At 52.6% G+C, this 16,854-nt stretch overlaps 1 protein-coding gene across 2 annotated transcripts in view; it reads left to right on the forward strand.

Annotated features, from left to right (window-relative positions):
* Nucleotides 1–16,854, forward strand: part of RYR1 (ryanodine receptor 1) — a 117,280-nt gene that overhangs the window by 22,105 nt on the left and 78,321 nt on the right. For both annotated transcript variants that reach the window (XM_068529184.1, XM_068529183.1), the window contains exons 21-34: nt 1,145–1,249; nt 1,468–1,571; nt 2,094–2,177; nt 2,988–3,295; nt 4,122–4,324; nt 5,242–5,416; nt 5,596–5,804; nt 8,733–9,127; nt 10,084–10,216; nt 11,047–11,207; nt 11,662–11,827; nt 13,885–13,971; nt 14,146–14,372; nt 15,962–16,574. In XM_068529184.1, the coding sequence (XP_068385285.1) occupies nt 1,145–1,249; nt 1,468–1,571; nt 2,094–2,177; nt 2,988–3,295; nt 4,122–4,324; nt 5,242–5,416; nt 5,596–5,804; nt 8,733–9,127; nt 10,084–10,216; nt 11,047–11,207; nt 11,662–11,827; nt 13,885–13,971; nt 14,146–14,372; nt 15,962–16,574 (2,970 nt within the window). The remainder of the gene's footprint in view (nt 1–1,144; nt 1,250–1,467; nt 1,572–2,093; nt 2,178–2,987; nt 3,296–4,121; nt 4,325–5,241; nt 5,417–5,595; nt 5,805–8,732; nt 9,128–10,083; nt 10,217–11,046; nt 11,208–11,661; nt 11,828–13,884; nt 13,972–14,145; nt 14,373–15,961; nt 16,575–16,854) is intronic.

The following is a 16,854-nucleotide window of genomic DNA, read 5'->3' on the forward strand; positions in this document are numbered from 1 at the left end:
GTGAGGAAAAGGGGGGAACGAGAGAACCTCCCTCTAGCATTGTTGTGAAGGTTAGATGAATTAATACATGTGAAGTGCTTAGCATGGTCCTGAGGAAACAGTAAGTACTCAGTAGAGTTACTGTCATTATTGGTGGTAGTAGTGTTATTGCAGGGGTGAACTTGCCATCCCCCTGTAGCCAGGCCAGAGCCCTGGGCCTCCTCCTGGATGTCACCCTTCCCCTCCGCCACCCACCTGGCAGCCTCAGGGGTTGTCCACTCCGCCTCCTCCCAATCCCTTCTCCCCCCACATCCCACCCTGGTCCAACCGTCATTATCTCTGCCTGCAGAACACCAACAATATAAATATTACTAGGCGCCTACCATGTTCCCTGCATTTATACAAACTATGCGAGAGGCTTAGGGGCACCGACCCCGGCACAGTCGCAAGTCCCAGCACTGCTCTCTGTCTTAAAAACAAAGGAATTGGTAAATGACACACCCTAGGGCAGGAAGCTAAAATAGTTTGGATAGAATCAGGACTCAAGCCCCAGTTCTTTCGATTCCGCATATAGTGATCTCTAATCAAACACAAGCTTTTCCCCACACTTAGTTAAAGATCTGTAAAATGAAAATACAGGTACTATTTACGTTTATTGAAAAAAAGTCCACGCAGTTCAAGCCCACATTGTTTGAGGGTCCACTGTATATAACATTTAGTAGTTTATGTAAATGATTTCACTGAACCCTTATAAAGTAAGTATCAGGAGTTAATACTGTTCTGATTCTCATCGTACAGAGAAGGAAAGAGACTCATCCATTCATTCAGCAAACATTTCACAAGCATCCCCTTCTGGGCTGGACAGGGCTGGGAAAATGCTGGAGACAGAGACAGCCCCAGCCCTGCCTTCACGGAGCTCCCAGCCCACAGGGGGAGACAGACCCATTCCCAGATAGTTCCTTAATTCTGAGGCTGCTAAGTCCTTACTCAGCCGGACATCAACCCTGGAGGCAGGGTGACGTGATGGGGACCAAGGCTCGGCAGTAGGAAAGGTCAAACTAGCTCTCTGGGGAACTGTTCAGGGCTCGCACGTGTTCTCGGGAAGAGGGGTCACGACACAGACTGGAGGGGAGGCAGGGACCTCACCAATGTCACCTGCCCCCAGATTGTCCTGCCTCCCCATCTGGAGCGTATCCGGGAGAAGCTGGCGGAGAACATCCATGAGCTCTGGGCGCTGACTCGCATTGAGCAGGGCTGGACCTACGGCCCGGTGAGGGGGCTGCGTGCAGCGCGGGGCAGAGAAGCTAGGCTGGCTGTGGTGGAGTGGCAACTGCTCACTAACTGGGAGGGTCTGGCGGCTGGGGGAAGCGACTTTGGGACACCAGGGGCTCCTTGGGTGGTAGAATGGGTCGGGGAGGCCAGGGGTCACAGTCTGGGAGTGCTGGGGAGGGAAGGGGAACCGAGGAGTTGACTCTGGAGTTTCTCCAGGTTCGGGATGACAATAAGAGGCTGCATCCGTGTCTCGTGGACTTCCACAGCCTACCGGAGCCCGAGAGGAATTACAACCTGCAGATGTCGGGGGAGACGCTCAAGTGAGGGGCTGACCGGGGAGCAGGGGCGAGGGGCTGACCGGGGAGCAGGGGCCCGGGCCTGACCGCTGGGCGGGAGGGCAAGGAGAGACAGGGAGAGCGAGACCGAGACTGAGGGAGACAGAGAGAAAGAGACAAAAGAGAGGCAGAGAGAGAGAGACTGGGATTGTGAGGCTGAAACAGAGGGCAAGTAAGAGACAGAGGCATAAAGAGAGATGCTCAGTAAGTGAAAGAGAGAGAAGAGACACGGAAAGAAGCAGACAGGAAAAGACAAACACAGTCAAAGAGATACAACGACAGAGAAACAGGGAGAGTCAGGAGCCAGAGAGACACAGACACCAAGACCGAGAGAGACGGGACAGACGCCCAGAAAACCAGAACAAAAGAGGTGGAGAGAGCTGGTGACCCAGAGACAGAGCTGACAGGGGCTGGGGGATGAGGGGAGCTGGGCTGGGGGAGAGGACGCCAGAGGCAGGGAGGCCACGTGGGGTGACCCTGTCCCCCTGCCCCCACCCCCCGCCCCAGGACCCTGCTGGCGCTGGGCTGCCATGTGGGCATGGCGGACGAGAAGGCGGAAGACAACCTGAAGAAGACAAAACTCCCCAAGACGTGAGTGTGGGCGGCCCGGGCCCCACGTGGGGAAGAGAGTAGGGGGCCGGGGATGCCGTGGTGAGGGCTGGAGCAATTGAGGGCCAGTGGGGGGAGGCTGAGGTCAGAAACCAAGGGGCTGTGGGTTAGGGTGGAGGTCATAGGACCAGGGGTCGGGGCTCTGGAGTCAGTGGTGAGTGTCCTGGGGAGGTGTCAGGAATGCGGAGTTAGGCATTCCAGAGAGAGAGTGGGAGTGAGTCGGACCCAGGGTCAGGGTCTGCCATGGAGTCCGGGAAAATGAGAGAACAGAGGTAATATCTCTGAGTTAGAGGTGAGGGGTCAATGGAAAGAGGTGAGAAATTGTTAGAGTTGTAAGTAAGGGATCCTAAAATTATAGATGAGAGATCAGAGGTCCTGGGGATAGCTGCCAAGGTTCAAAGGTCAAGGACTCCAAAGCCAGGAATTTGGAATGATAGGGTCCTGGGATCGGAGGTAAGAAGCCTCAAAGTTAGAAGTGAGGGGTCAGAGAGTTCCGGGGTGAGAGACGAGGCTCCCAAAATCAAGATGAAGGGGTCACAGAGGCCAGAGGTCAGTGAAGTCAAAGCCCTTGCTAGGGTCACAGGATCCTGGGGTCAGAAGTCAAGTATATCAAAGCTTATTTAAGGGAGTCATAGAACCCTGATGTCAGAGACCAAAGGTCAGAAATTTCAAAGCTCAAGGCTAAAGATCATGGAATCCTAAGGACAAGGGTCAGAAGTCAGGGATCCCATAGCACAGAGCCCAGAAGTGGAGGTGAGGGTCTTGTCCCACCGAACCCCGCCACACCCGCAGGTACATGATGAGCAATGGGTACAAGCCGGCACCTCTGGACCTGAGCCACGTGAGACTGACGCCCGCGCAGACGATGCTGGTGGACCGGCTGGCGGAGAACGGACACAATGTGTGGGCACGAGACCGAGTGGCCCAGGGCTGGACCTACAGCTCTGTGCAGGACATCCCTGCGCGCCGGAACCCTCGCCTTGTGCCCTACCGCCTGCTGGACGAGGCCACCAAACGCAGCAACCGGGACAGCCTCTGCCAGGCCGTGCGCACCCTGCTGGGCTACGGTTACAACATTGAACCGCCCGACCAGGAGCCCAGTGAGTGCTGACCACAGGCCCCTGACCCTGACCCCTACCCTGACCCTAACCCCGGCCCTTGACTCCTGATCTCTGACCCAACTCGCCTCTCAGTGGGCTACATCTACAGCACTGACCCTCTCCCCCCAACCCTGACACTCTGTCCCTGACCCTGAACCTGATCTTGACCACTGACCTTGACCTGACTCGAGCCCTGCCTGGGCTACAGCTGCAACACTGAACAGCCAGACCAGGAACCCAGTGAGCACTAACCCTCACCCTGACTCCAGTTCCTGACCCCCAGCTACGACCCCTACCTCCTAACCTCTAGACTATAGCTATAACATGGAGCCACCCAACCAAGGCCTTAGAGAGCCTCTAATCCCTACTCCTAACTTGACTCCTGACCTATCACTGACCCCCCAATCCCAGCCTCAACCCCTAACCCTGACTGTGGTCCTCAACTTTCAATTTCTTAACCGCTGTCCCCAGCCGCAATTTCTATCCCCTCCCTGACCCTGACTCTCTCTTCCTGATCCTGCTCTCAACCCTTGATTCTTACCATTGACCTTAATCTTGACCCTTCACCCCAGACCGTGACCGTGACTGACCCGACTTTCTTCCTCCATGCCTCTGTCACTAGTTCCTCTGTGAAGCTCTGACTGCAGAGGGATGGAGGAGAAGTCTCAGTGGGTCCCTCCTGCCTCTCTGTGACTGCTCTGAGATTCCCCAGTTCTTCCCTAACACCAAGAATTGTCCCTTTCCTCCCAGCCCCCAAAAGGCCCTCACCTTTCCTGGTCTCTCCCACCAACCCAGCCTCTCTGACTCTGCCTGACCCCATCTGTAGGTCAGGCGGAGAGGCAGTCTCGCTGGGACCGGGTGCGCATCTTCAGGGCAGAGAAATCCTATGTGGTGCAGAGCGGCCGCTGGTACTTCGAGTTTGAGGCAGTCACCACCGGCGAGATGCGAGTGGGCTGGGCGAGGCCTGAGCTGCGGCCTGACGTGGAGCTGGGAGCTGATGAGCTGGCCTATGTCTTCAATGGGCACCGCGTGGGTAGCTCCCTGGGCTCCACTCTGCCAGGCTCTGTGGTCCTTCCCACAGCTCACACACTCCAGCCCTGCCTCTACCTGTGCCTCACTCTGTCCGCCCATCTCTGACTCTACCTTCCCACTCATTTATCATTCTTCCACGTATCCTTCCCTCTCTCTGTCCACGCATATGTCCATCCATCATCCATCTCTCTATCCAACCATCCGTCTGTCCATTCATCCATCCTTCTCATCTGTCCAAAGAATCATTTAGTCATCCACGTTGCCATCTGTTCACGTAGTTGTTAGTTCAGCAATTCACCTGTTTAATCAATTTGTGATTTCATTTATCCATTCATCTATCCAATAATTTAATGCATAAATACATCATCTATTTATCCATCCACCCATCCATCTACCTATGTGTCTGTCTACACTTTCTTCCTTCCCTGCATCAACCCAGGTAGACTCTCAGCTTTCATTTCGTTCTTCCATCCAGCCATATACCCTGCTTCCTATCCATCCATCTCATTATCCATTTATCTATTCTGGGGACATATGGGTATATTTGGGTTCGTATGGGGGACATTGACAGGTTAGTTTTTCCTTTCCACCCCTCTACTTGCTGCTGTCCCCAACCCTCCACTAGCACTTTGGTGGTCTGTGTAACCCCAGCCCCAGTCATGGAAACAATAGAGAACCCAGGCAGAAGGGATGAGATTCAGAGATTAGTGGGAGGGGAAAGCATGAAAGCTTATCCTTTATGGATCATGGATGCAAACGTGGGGTAAGATGGGGGACACCGTGGGGGTGAACCCTCTTCTGTCCCACATGCCCTGGACCTGACACTTGTATCTTTACGTCTCCCCTTGCTTCTGTATCTCTCCATTCCTCTGCGTGTCTCTCCTGCACCACATCTTCCCCTTGCCTCCTCACAGGGTCAGCGCTGGCACTTGGGCAGTGAACTGTTTGGGCGTCCCTGGCAGTCAGGCGATGTCGTGGGCTGCATGATCGACCTCACAGAGAACACCATTATCTTCACCCTCAACGGCGAGGTCCTCATGTCCGATTCAGGCTCTGAAACAGCCTTCCGGGATATTGAGATTGGGGATGGTGAGGGCTGGCCTTGTGGCCCCTTTCTGGTTTTCTTCCGTCTCACCTGACCCTACGCTTTCCCCTCCAGCCCCCCGCTCTTCCATCCCTTCTTTCCACAGTACCTCCTTCCCCATGGCTGCCCCTGCCCTGCCCTGCCCATCTATCCTCACCCCTGCCCATCTATCCCCTCCCACTAGGCTTCCTGCCCGTCTGCAGCTTGGGACCTGGCCAGGTGGGTCACCTGAACCTGGGCCAGGATGTGAGCTCCCTGCGGTTCTTTGCCATCTGTGGCCTCCAGGAAGGTTTTGAGCCATTTGCCATCAACATGCAGCGCCCGGTCACTACCTGGTTCAGCAAAAGCCTTCCCCAGTTTGAGGCCATGCGCCCTGAGCATCCCCACTATGAGGTGAGGACCGACCCCGCTCAGTACGCTCTGATCTGCTTCCAAATCTCATTCTCCCCACAGTTCTCTTCCCCAAGCTTCTCTTTGGCTTCTTTGTTAGCCCACTAACCGTGTAGAAGTGGGTGTCAGGATCATGGGCTCCCAGGGCTGCCTTGTAGGGTATAACCTTGGCAAACTACACCTTTCTGAGCTCCAGGTACCGTGCCTACAAAATGGGGGAAGGGAGAAAAGAGAAGCTGGATTAAGTGACCCCAGTGGACATTTCCAGCCCTTATAACTATCTAATCCTACAACAAGGTTTAAAGAAATATAAATCACTGGGTACATTTTGACACCTTCCTTACTAACTGTTATCTATGGTGGTATTTTGGGGGTTTGTTTGTTTGTTTGTTTGTTTGTTTATTGCCGCGCCACAGAGCACGGCAGTAAGCTTGTGGGATCTTAGTTCCCCAACCAGGCACTGAACCCAGGTCCTTGGCAGTGAGAGCAAGGAGTGCTAACCACTGGACTGCCAGGGAATTCCCATGGGTTTATTTATTTTTAGTAACTCTTCATTAATCTGGTATCCTAATTTTTAGACCCTAGTGCCTTTCTTTCCCAAGGTTAAACTCAGGGTCAGATTCTGACAATAAAAACCCACATAAATCGAAGTGGTAGTCTTTTTCTCAACCTGGGAAGAACTTGAATTCCACGTGGCTAAGCTTCAGCTGGTACTTTAGAATCAGACCTGGAGTTGGCCTTTTACCTGCTGTATGACCTGGGCCTGTGACTGTCTCCTCCTGAGCCTCAGTTTTCCCATCCTAGGCATCGTTCAGATCTCCCTCTCACATTCTCTCTCTCTTTCTCTTTCCTGAATTATTTAGGTAAGTTGGAGACATCATGCCTCTTTATCCCTAAATATTTCAGTGTGCACTTCTTCAGAACAGGCTGTGCTCTTACAGAGCTGCAGTTATGAAAATCAGGAAAATTTACATTGATACATGCTGTTGCCTAATTTACAATCCATATTCAAATTTTGTTAATCGTGGCAATGATGTCTCTTTTTATTTTTCTGGTCCAAAACCCAATCCGCAGTTACACGTTGCAGTTAGCTGTTATGTCTCTTTAGTCTTCAATGTAGAATGTTTCTGAGTGTTTCTTTGTCTGTCATGATATTGACATTTTTGAAGAGTACAGACCAGTTATTTTGCAGAATATTCCTCATGTATTTGGCGCGAATACCATAGCAAAGAGGTTGTGTTCTTCTTGATGCAGAATATCAGGGCGGCACATCATATCATTATGTCTTATTACTGATTACATTAACTTTGACTATTTGGTTATGGTGGAGTCTGCCAAGTTTCTCCACCATCAAGTTACTATTTTTCTCTTTATAATTAATAAATAATTTGTGGGAAGGCATTTTAAGGCTAGGTAAAAACGGAAGGGTTTTAAACAGGGGAATGTCCAGTCTAGATCTGAGTTTTGGAAAGGTCTCTATTGACAGTGGATTGTAGGAGGCGAGAGTGGGAGCACGAAGACCAGAGAGGTGCCTGGGGCGGGAGAGGATGGTGGGGAAGACGTGAACCTCCCAATCCCTGCCACTGCCAGATGGTGTTCTCAACCCAAAGAACAGCATGCTAGACAGCAGTGAGAATGAATAAACTAACCTACCCACAACCACATGGACGAATCTCACAGACGTAATGTTGAATGAAAGAAGCCAGACACAAAAGAGCACATACTGTAGGATCCCATTCACAGAAAGTTCAAGAATGGGCAAAGCTAATCTGTGATGTGCTAAGTCAGAAGGGTGTTAACTGTGAACGAATAATCGGACATTTAGTTACTTTGCATACCAATCACAGGAAGGAGATGGTCAGTAGGCTTGCCAAGGAGCAGAGGCAAAACAGGATTTATAAGAGAGATGAGAGAGAGGGGAGAAAACGACCCTGCAGACAGTCTTAGTTGCACAGTTTTGGGGTGAATTCACTGGCTGGTGAGGAGTGCAGAGGTCTCTCTTGGCAATTGGTCCTTGAGGAGGTCAACTTGAGGTGGGGCATCAAAGAAAGGGAACTGCTCCAGTTGTTTATGCAGTCTCCAGAAAACTTGAGAGTCTGCCTTTGGAGCGCGCAGGCCAGACGCCTGTCCCTCTCTCAGCTCCTGCCCTTTATTTAGGCCAGGTCGGTGCATTTCCCTCATCAGAATCCCTCACTATCTTCGAGAGTGTAGTGACTAAACGGGCACCGAGGGAGCTCCCAGGGGGACTGGTGGTGTTCCATTTCTCCATCTGAGTGCTGGGTACACAGGCGTGGTCCCTCCAGAACCTCATTGTGCTGTGCACTTACGATGTGTGCATTCTTCTGAGTGTTTTATTTCCACAAACAACAAGTCTAACAAAAATTCATCTGGGGAGCCTTTAAAAACATCTGACCCTTCTGGGTTGCTCTCCCCAAGACGTCTCCCCAAGAGAGCAGGAGGGCAGAGACCTTGTTCTGTTCACTGATGTGTTCCCAGCACTTGGAACAGTGCCTGGCACACAGTAGATGCTCAGGAAATATTCGTGTAGTGTTAGATGGATGGATGGGCGAATGGATGGATGGATGGATTGGTGGACGGAAGGATGGAAGAATGAATGGGTGGATGGGTGGATGACCTGGTCTGGAGTGAGCCCTGTGCGCAGGAAGGTTTTGAAAGCTCCCCAAGTGATTCCAGTGTCTGACCAGGGCTGCCCACTGTACAAAGGTGTCCAGACAAAGGTAGACAGAAAGCTGAATGCACCCCACGGCCAAGCTGTGTGTCCCATGGGAGTTCGTACGCTCGGAGGAGTGAGTCTTTGGCTAATTCTCACAAGTGCTCTGAGGCCTAATGGTGACTCTGTGTGTAATAAGGTTTAGGACCAGTGGCCTAGCTCACCCTCCTGGCTCAGTGCTTCCTGCCTCCCCTCCACAGGTGACTCGTGTGGACGGCACCGTGGATACACCCCCCTGCCTGCGCCTGACCCACCGCACGTGGGGCTCCCAGAACAGTCTGGTGGAGATGCTCTTTCTGCGGCTCAGCCTTCCGGTCCAGTTCCACCAGCACTTCCGCTGCACCGCGGGGGCCACCCCTCTGGCACCCCCTGGCCTGCAGCCTCCTGCTGAGGATGAGGCCCGGGCAGCGGAGCCCGATCCCGACTATGAAAACCTGCGCCGCTCAGCTGGGCACTGGGGCGAGGCTGAGCTGGGCAAAGAAGGAACTGGCAAGGATGGGTTGTCCGGGGGCACCGCCCAGGCTGGGGTAGAGGCCCAGCCTCCCAGGGCAGAGAATGAGAAGGATGCTACCACAGAGAAGAACAAGAAGAGAGGGTGAGTCAAGGGTGGGGCAGGGTGGGGTTCGGGGGTCTGTCCTGGGACCCCCAATTAGGCAACCTCAATAACTTGAGAAACCCCACTGTATCCCAAAGTGGGCCCATATATGCTAAATGGGGTCAGATTACTGAGGGATCCTGTTATGTCTCGAGTGAATGCTTTTATTTCCCTGGGATGCTCTAATTTCCCTGAGAATGTAAAATCGGGATGCCCCACTATATCTATGGAGAACTCCACGGTCCTTGGGGTACCAAAGCTTTTCATCCAATGGACTTCATTATCTGTGAACACTAAAGGGGACCTCAGAATCTTGGGAAAGTTGACTGTACCCCAAGGTATCCCAGTGAACATCTTTGGTCTTCTAAATTGGGGTCACTTCTGTGTCTCAAATGTACCCCCCAAAAACTAACTTCAAGGGAGACCCTCAAAGGGCATTAAATTTGAAATGAAACTAAATCTGCTTTTCCCCTACTGTGGCAGTAGTTTTCAGTGGGATTTAGTTCTGTGTCTCTTGAGGGGATGTTTGGAAATGATGGGAGATTTTTAGTTATCACAGTTTTGGGGGGAGGTACTGCTTGCTGGGGGCTCCAGGGATTCTACATGTCTTCAATGTACAAGACAGTGCCCAATGAAGAATTGTCCTTTCCCAAATGCCTTTAGCACCCATATGAGAAATGGTGACTTAGGGGACCATTGTATGCTCCCCAAGGGAACCTCCATGTTCCCAGAGGCGCCTTTAAATCTGGGTAACCCGGCATCCGAAAGCACAGAGCTCCTCCAGGGTGGACTTTGTTGGTGCAGTTGGGAATTTCATCCCTCTAGAGGCGAGGCCTTGGGTATTAGAAATGGGGCTTATTTAGGATGGATGTGGAGGCACAAACGTTGTGATGGAGAAGGCTGGGGAGCTGGGCTTGAGAGTGAGTCTCATGACAGCCTCTCCTCTTCACCACCAGGTTCTTGTTCAAGGCCAAGAAGGCCGCCATGATGACCCAGCCACCAGCCACCCCCACTCTGCCCCGACTCCCTCACGAGGTGGTGCCTGCTGACGACCGTGATGACCCTGAGATCATCCTCAATACCACCACGGTGCGAACCGGGGACCCTCAACTTCAGCCCCCCCCCCCAGATCTCCAAACTTCATGCCGTAATCCCCAGTAATTGCCCTTATCTGGGGACACCCCAATATATACTGGAGACCACAAAATACAGTGCACATCAATTTAACCCTTTGAACCCCTAAATCCGTATAGCTAGGGGCCTAAAAATTGCAGGGAACACAATGAAGCCATGGGGCACACTGGTATAACTCCCAGGGCCCCCCAAATCCCAGGGATAAGCCAACATAGACTCGGCACCCCAATATTTGGGTTCACCCATATAAACTCAACACCCCAAATTTAGTAGCTATTCTAGTATATTCCCGGGAACCAAAATTCACAATTATTCCAATACAGTTTGGGGATTCGCCAAATCTGGAATCTTTTCTGAGACAAACAGCCTAGTGGTTAGGGTCGCGGGCTACCTGGGTGTCACTTCACGGCTCTATGTCTTCTCTTCTGGGGAAGCGCTATGGTTTCCCCATCAGTAAAATGGAGATAAAAAGTGTATCCACTTGATGGTGATTGTAAGGATTTAAGTGAGTTCATTTGTGAGCTATTTGTTAGCTATTATTTATTTATAACTTTGCTGTATAACCTGGGGAGGAACCCAAATTTGGGTGTATCACAAAACAGGCCCAAAGGATTCCCGAATCTAGGAATACATCAGTAAACACAGAAACAGAGGGACACAGACCCAGGGGGTCTCAAATCCAGCAACTTCTTGTTAAACTCCCAGAGGACACTGAGAATCCAGAGAAATCAACTCAGAGTCTCAGGGAAGCCCACTGACCACCGGTCCCCCCTTTGCCTCTTCAGTACTATTACTCCGTGAGGGTCTTCGCCGGCCAGGAGCCCAGCTGCGTGTGGGTGGGCTGGGTCACCCCCGACTACCATCAGCACGACATGAACTTCGACCTCAGCAAGGTCCGGGTGGTGACGGTGACCATGGGGGACGAGCAAGGCAACATCCACAGCAGGTGCGGGGAGGGGCGGGGGCCGTGGGAGACCGGAGGTCAGTGCTGGGCGCCTCCTCCTTTCCTCCCCTCTTCCTGCTCGTCTTCCTCCCACGGCTCCTGCTCTGTGTTTTCCCTCCTCCTCTTCTTTGTCCACTTCTTCTTTTCCATTTTCTCCTCCTCTTCCATCTTGCCGTCCTCTTTCTAGTTTACCTCCTTTTTCTATTCTCTCCTCCTGCTCGCCTTCTCCTTCTCCTCGTTCTGGAAACACCCCTTTCCCCCACCAGCTTCTAAGAATTCTAGCTCCGAGGGGCTCAGGGTCTGGGGTGAGGGGTTTCAGCACTCAGGTCTGCAGGTGGCGGGTGTTTGGGGGCGGGGCTCTGAGTCATGGTATTCCGGGAGCTCAGGGAAGGGGGTGCCCAGGGTCCAGAGCGCCTCGGCTGACGATCCGGGCACTGATCACTCCTGTGTCCTCTAGCCTCAAGTGCAGCAACTGCTACATGGTGTGGGGTGGAGACTTCGTGAGCCCCGGGCAGCAGGGCCGGGTCAGCCACACGGACCTTGTCATTGGCTGCCTGGTGGACTTGGCCACTGGCCTAATGACCTTTACCGCCAACGGCAAAGAGAGCAACACCTTTTTCCAGGTAAGCCCAGCCCTCATTCAGCAACTTAGCGATAGCGTCCTCGTGTCTCAGCATCCCGGGACAGCCCTCCCAGACACCCTCTGAGGGCAGACCCCAGAGAGACAGGATAAAACAGCCTCAGGACAGGCCAGAGCTGGGAGGTTCCTGGGAGACCGCCTAGGTGAACCATTCATCGAACTGACATCCAGAAAGGGGGAGACAGAGCAGAGCCTTGACCTTGGAGAGAGGTCCATATCCCTCTTGGGCCGGGTGATACCAGTCGCCACCTTTTCACCAATCAGGGAACATCCTAGGATGGGCCAAAATTCTAAGGTGGGATTTTCCTTTTCATCACTTTATTATGAAAGATTTCAAGCATACAGCAAAATTAAAGGAATTGTATCATGAATGCCCATATACCTACTACCACGAATCTGCTATCCATCCCTTAATCCATCTAACATTATGTATTTTATAAAACTTTATTTTAAATGGAGAATTTTAAAAATATGCAAAACTAGAATAGCATAATGAGCCTCCATGTCCCCATTACATAGCTCCAGCTAGTACCCACTCACGGCCAACCTTGATCCATCTTTATCCACACCCACTGGAGGATTTTGAAGGAAATCCCAGATATCATATGGGTTGTCTGTTTTCAGTATGTATCTCTAAAAGTTAAGGATTCCTTTAAAAAACGTAACCACGATACCACTATTATCTTAAAAAAAACCCCAAGAATTCTTAGATATCACCAGATATCCAGTCCATGGTCAGACTTCTCTGGTTGTCTCAAAAATGTCTTTTTACCGTTTGTTTGAATCAGAATCTAAATAAGGCGATATGTTTTAGTTTTAGTTGGTTGCTAAGTCCCTTCAGTCTCTTTTCGTATGTAGATTTCCCTTCCATTTTTTTCTTTTTTTCCCCTTTGAAATGTATTCATTGAAGAAACCAGCTGTCTGTCTGGTAGAACTTTGCTCCTCAAAGTGTGGTCGGTCCCTGGACCAGCAGGCTCTGCATCACCTGGGAGCCTGTTAGAAATGCAGAATCTCAGGCTCTTACCCAGACCTGCCCAATCAGAATCTGATTTTTGAAATAAATCTCAGGGCATTCGTGTGCATACTACCATCTGAAGAGTGCTGGCCTAGTTTCCCACAGGCTGAATCCGGCTGATGCACACCTGAGGTGTCATTTAAACATTTTCCTCTGTCCCCTGTATTTTCTTGTAAACTGGGAGATGGGTCCAGATTAGATTGGATTAGATTCCGGTTTGGCAAGACTGCTTCACAGATAGTGGTGTTTGTTGTGTTAGAGCCTGGGTGGGTTTCTCTTCAAAGATCAGAGGGGCGGGACTTCCCTGGTGGCGCAGTGGTTAAGAATCCGCCTGCCAATGCAGGGGACACAGGTTTGAGCCCTGGTCTGGGAAGGTCCCACATGCCGCGGAGCAACTAAGCCCGTGCGCCACAACTGAGCCTGCACTCTAGAGCCCGTGAGCCACAACTACTGAGCATGCGTGCCACAACTACTGAAGCCCGCGCGCCTAGAGCCCACGCTCCGCAACAAGAGAAGCCACCACAATGAGAAGCCCGCACACTGTGACGAGGAGTAGCCCCCGCTCGCCTCAACTAGAGAAAGCCCGTGTGCAGGAACAAAGACCCAACGCAGCCAAATAAATAAATAGGCGAATAAATAAATAAATAAAAATTAAAAAAAAAAAAAAAGATCAGAGGGGCTGCAGGGAAAGGCAGTCAGAGGACGCTTTTTGAACTTTGAAGATTAAGTAAGTGCTTGGGAGAGAAACAGGAATGGCATTCGTGGGTGGGGGTGGGCATGATGTGCGCGAAGACCCGGACGACAGGTTGCCCTGGGGGAGGTGGAGGAGGTTGGCCTCACTGGATCAGAGGTGGTGCAGCCCATGAGCCACTTCAAGGCTCTTGTGGAGCCTCCAGTGCCTGAGTTTGGATCTGTAGACACCAGCAGCATCAGGCTGGGGCAACTGGCTCCCGAGTCGGGGATCCAGAGTCAATACCACCTCCAGTTCATCTTCTTCCTCACCCTGCCCTCTTCTCCCTTCCCAGGTGGAACCCAATACAAAGCTGTTTCCTGCTGTCTTTGTCCTGCCGACACACCAGAACGTCATCCAGTTTGAGCTGGGGAAGCAGAAGGTCAGGGTGCAGTGATGGGGCACTAAGGGGGGCAGGCTGAGGACAGAGGTATGGGAGGTCAGGCTGGCAGAGCGGCTGAAGTGGGGGGAGAAATCCGGGAGGGCTTCTTGGAAACAGAGTGGCAGGAGAGAAAGGGTGGGGAATCCTGACATGTGCGTACCCCTGTGTCCCCAGAACATCATGCCGCTGTCGGCCGCCATGTTTATGAGCGAGCGCAAGAACCCCACCCCACAGTGCCCGCCGCGGCTCGAGATGCAGATGCTGATGCCCGTGTCGTGGAGCCGCATGCCCAACCACTTCCTGCAGGTGGACACGCGGCGTGCGGGCGAGCGGCTGGGCTGGGCTGTGCAGTGCCAGGAGCCGCTGACCATGATGGCGCTGCACATCCCCGAGGAGAACCGGTCAGGGACAGCCCCGGCGCCCAGGGGTGGGGCGGATACTGCAAGCCCTCTGGGGTCTGGATCCCACCCGGTGCCCCTCCCCACTACCCCGGGACTCCACACAACACCCCAGGAAGCCCCAGACCTACCTTACCATCCCCAGATAACACTCCAGGGGGCTCTAAATCCCTTTCAGCAGGCTCAGACCCACCTCAGGGGACCCAGACTCAGCCCAGGCATCCCCAGCTAACACCCCAGTGGACTCCAGACTCACCCACGGGCTCCAAACCCATCGCAGGGAGTCCAGATCCACATCAAGGAGACCACACAACACCCCAGGGGCCTCAAGTGCACCTCAGAGGGTCTTGCACACTATTCAGACAGGCCTGGAGGCACCCCAGGTTCTCTTGGACATACCCAGGAGACTTTAGAGGTATCCCTTGGAGATATCTAACCTGCTCCAGGGAACCCAGACACACCGGGCTAAAGAGTATTCACATGGATGACAGGAAAGCTTTTAAGGACTCTAAATGTGGCCAGGATCCCAGACTCACCCCAGGAAGATGCTTCATCTTTCCTTTATTCACTGATTGGACAAATAGCTCTGAGCTCCTCCTGTGTGACAGCAGAATTCTAGCCTGGAGACACCAAGCTCTTGTGAACGGACATTCTAGTAATGCTCTTGTATAACTCAGGGGACTCAGACCTGCCCAGGAGGACTCAGACCCATCCCCAGGGGCCTCAGACACACCCATTTATTCATTTGTTCCTACAACAAATATTTATTGAGCACATACTATTTGCTAATTCCTTTATTTATTATTTATTTATTTATTTATTTATTTATTTATTTATTTATTTTTGGCTGTGTTGGGTCTTCGTTGCTGCATGTGGGCTTTCTGTAGTTGCAGCGAGCGGGGGGCTACTCTTCGTTGCGGTGCGCAGGCTTCTCATTGCGGTGGCTTCTCTTGTTGCGGAGCACAGGCTCTAGGCGCGCGGGCTTCAGTAGTTGCGGCTCGCGGGCTCAGTAGTTGTGGCGCACTCGCTTAGTTGCTCTGCGGCATGTGGGATCTTCCCGGACCAGGGCTCCAACCCGTGTCCCCTGCAGGTGGATTCTTAACCACTGCGCCACCAGGGAAGCCCGCTAAGTCCTTTTTAGGTGCTGGGAATATAGCAAGCAAACAAATAAAACAAAAGAGGCAGAAATGTCCTGTACTGGTGGAGTTTACATTCTGGTGGTGCTCAGATATAACCAGGGTACTCAGACCTGCCAGAGGGGGATTCAGACCCAACCTGGGATCCTAGATACATCTCAGGGTCACCAGATATTTCCCATGGACTCTTAGATCCCCAGAGTACCAGACCATCCCACAAATCCCAGATGTATGTCAGGGAGCCCCCAGACCACTGAGGGACTTCCAGAACCATTAAAAGACTCCTCGACTCAGCTCCACAGACCTCACAGAACCTTGACCCAGCAGAACACTGGGATTCGCTGCTGGGGCCACCAACACTCACCTGAGCACCTCTTTGCCTCTCTGTGGTCTGTGTCTCTGTCTCCCCCCTCCTCTGCCTGCTGAGTCCCTGAATGTGGCCCATCTCCACTGCAGATGCATGGACATCCTGGAGCTGTCGGAGCGCTTGGACCTGCAGCGGTTCCACTCGCACACCCTCCGCCTCTACCGCGCTGTGTGCGCCCTGGGCAACAACCGCGTGGCACATGCTCTGTGCAGCCACGTGGACCAGGCACAGCTGCTGCACGCCCTGGAAGACGCGCACCTGCCCGGCCCCCTGCGTGCAGGCTACTACGACCTCCTCATCAGCATCCATCTCGAAAGTGCCTGCCGCAGCCGCCGCTCCATGCTCTCTGAGTACATCGTGCCCCTGACTCCTGAGACCCGTGCCATCACCCTCTTCCCGCCTGGAAAAAGAGCAGATAATGGTCCCCGCCGCTACGGCCTTCCTGGTGTCGGCGTCACCACCTCGCTGCGGCCTCCACACCATTTCTTAGCTCCCTGTTTTGTGGCTGCCCTGCCAGCTGCTGGGGTGGCAGAAGCTCCAGCCCGTCTCAGCCCCAGCATCCCTCTGGAGGCTCTTCGGGACAAAGCACTAAGAATGCTGGGGGAGGCAGTGCGAGACGGTGGGCAGCACGCACGTGACCCTGTCGGGGGCTCCGTGGAGTTCCAGTTTGTGCCCGTGCTCAAGCTTGTGTCCACCCTGCTGGTAATGACTTCCTCCTGCTTCCCTCTGTCCTGTTCTTTCACATTCCAAATCATCCATCCATCCGTACATACATACCTACATACATTCCCCTCCCATTTATACATCCAACTGCCCGTTCATCTCTCGGTCCATATACCCTTCACCTTCCAACTTATCCTTCTATCATCTACTCATTCACTTTTCCTTCCATCCATTCGTCTGCCATCTATTCATCTGTTTAGTAATCACTTCCTTCTTTCCATTCATCCATCCAACCAACCATCATTCATCCATCCTCCAC

The sequence above is a fragment of the Eschrichtius robustus genome, chromosome 19 (assembly GCF_028021215.1).
Source record: "Eschrichtius robustus isolate mEscRob2 chromosome 19, mEscRob2.pri, whole genome shotgun sequence".
Classification (NCBI taxonomy): Eukaryota; Metazoa; Chordata; class Mammalia; order Artiodactyla; family Eschrichtiidae; genus Eschrichtius; species Eschrichtius robustus.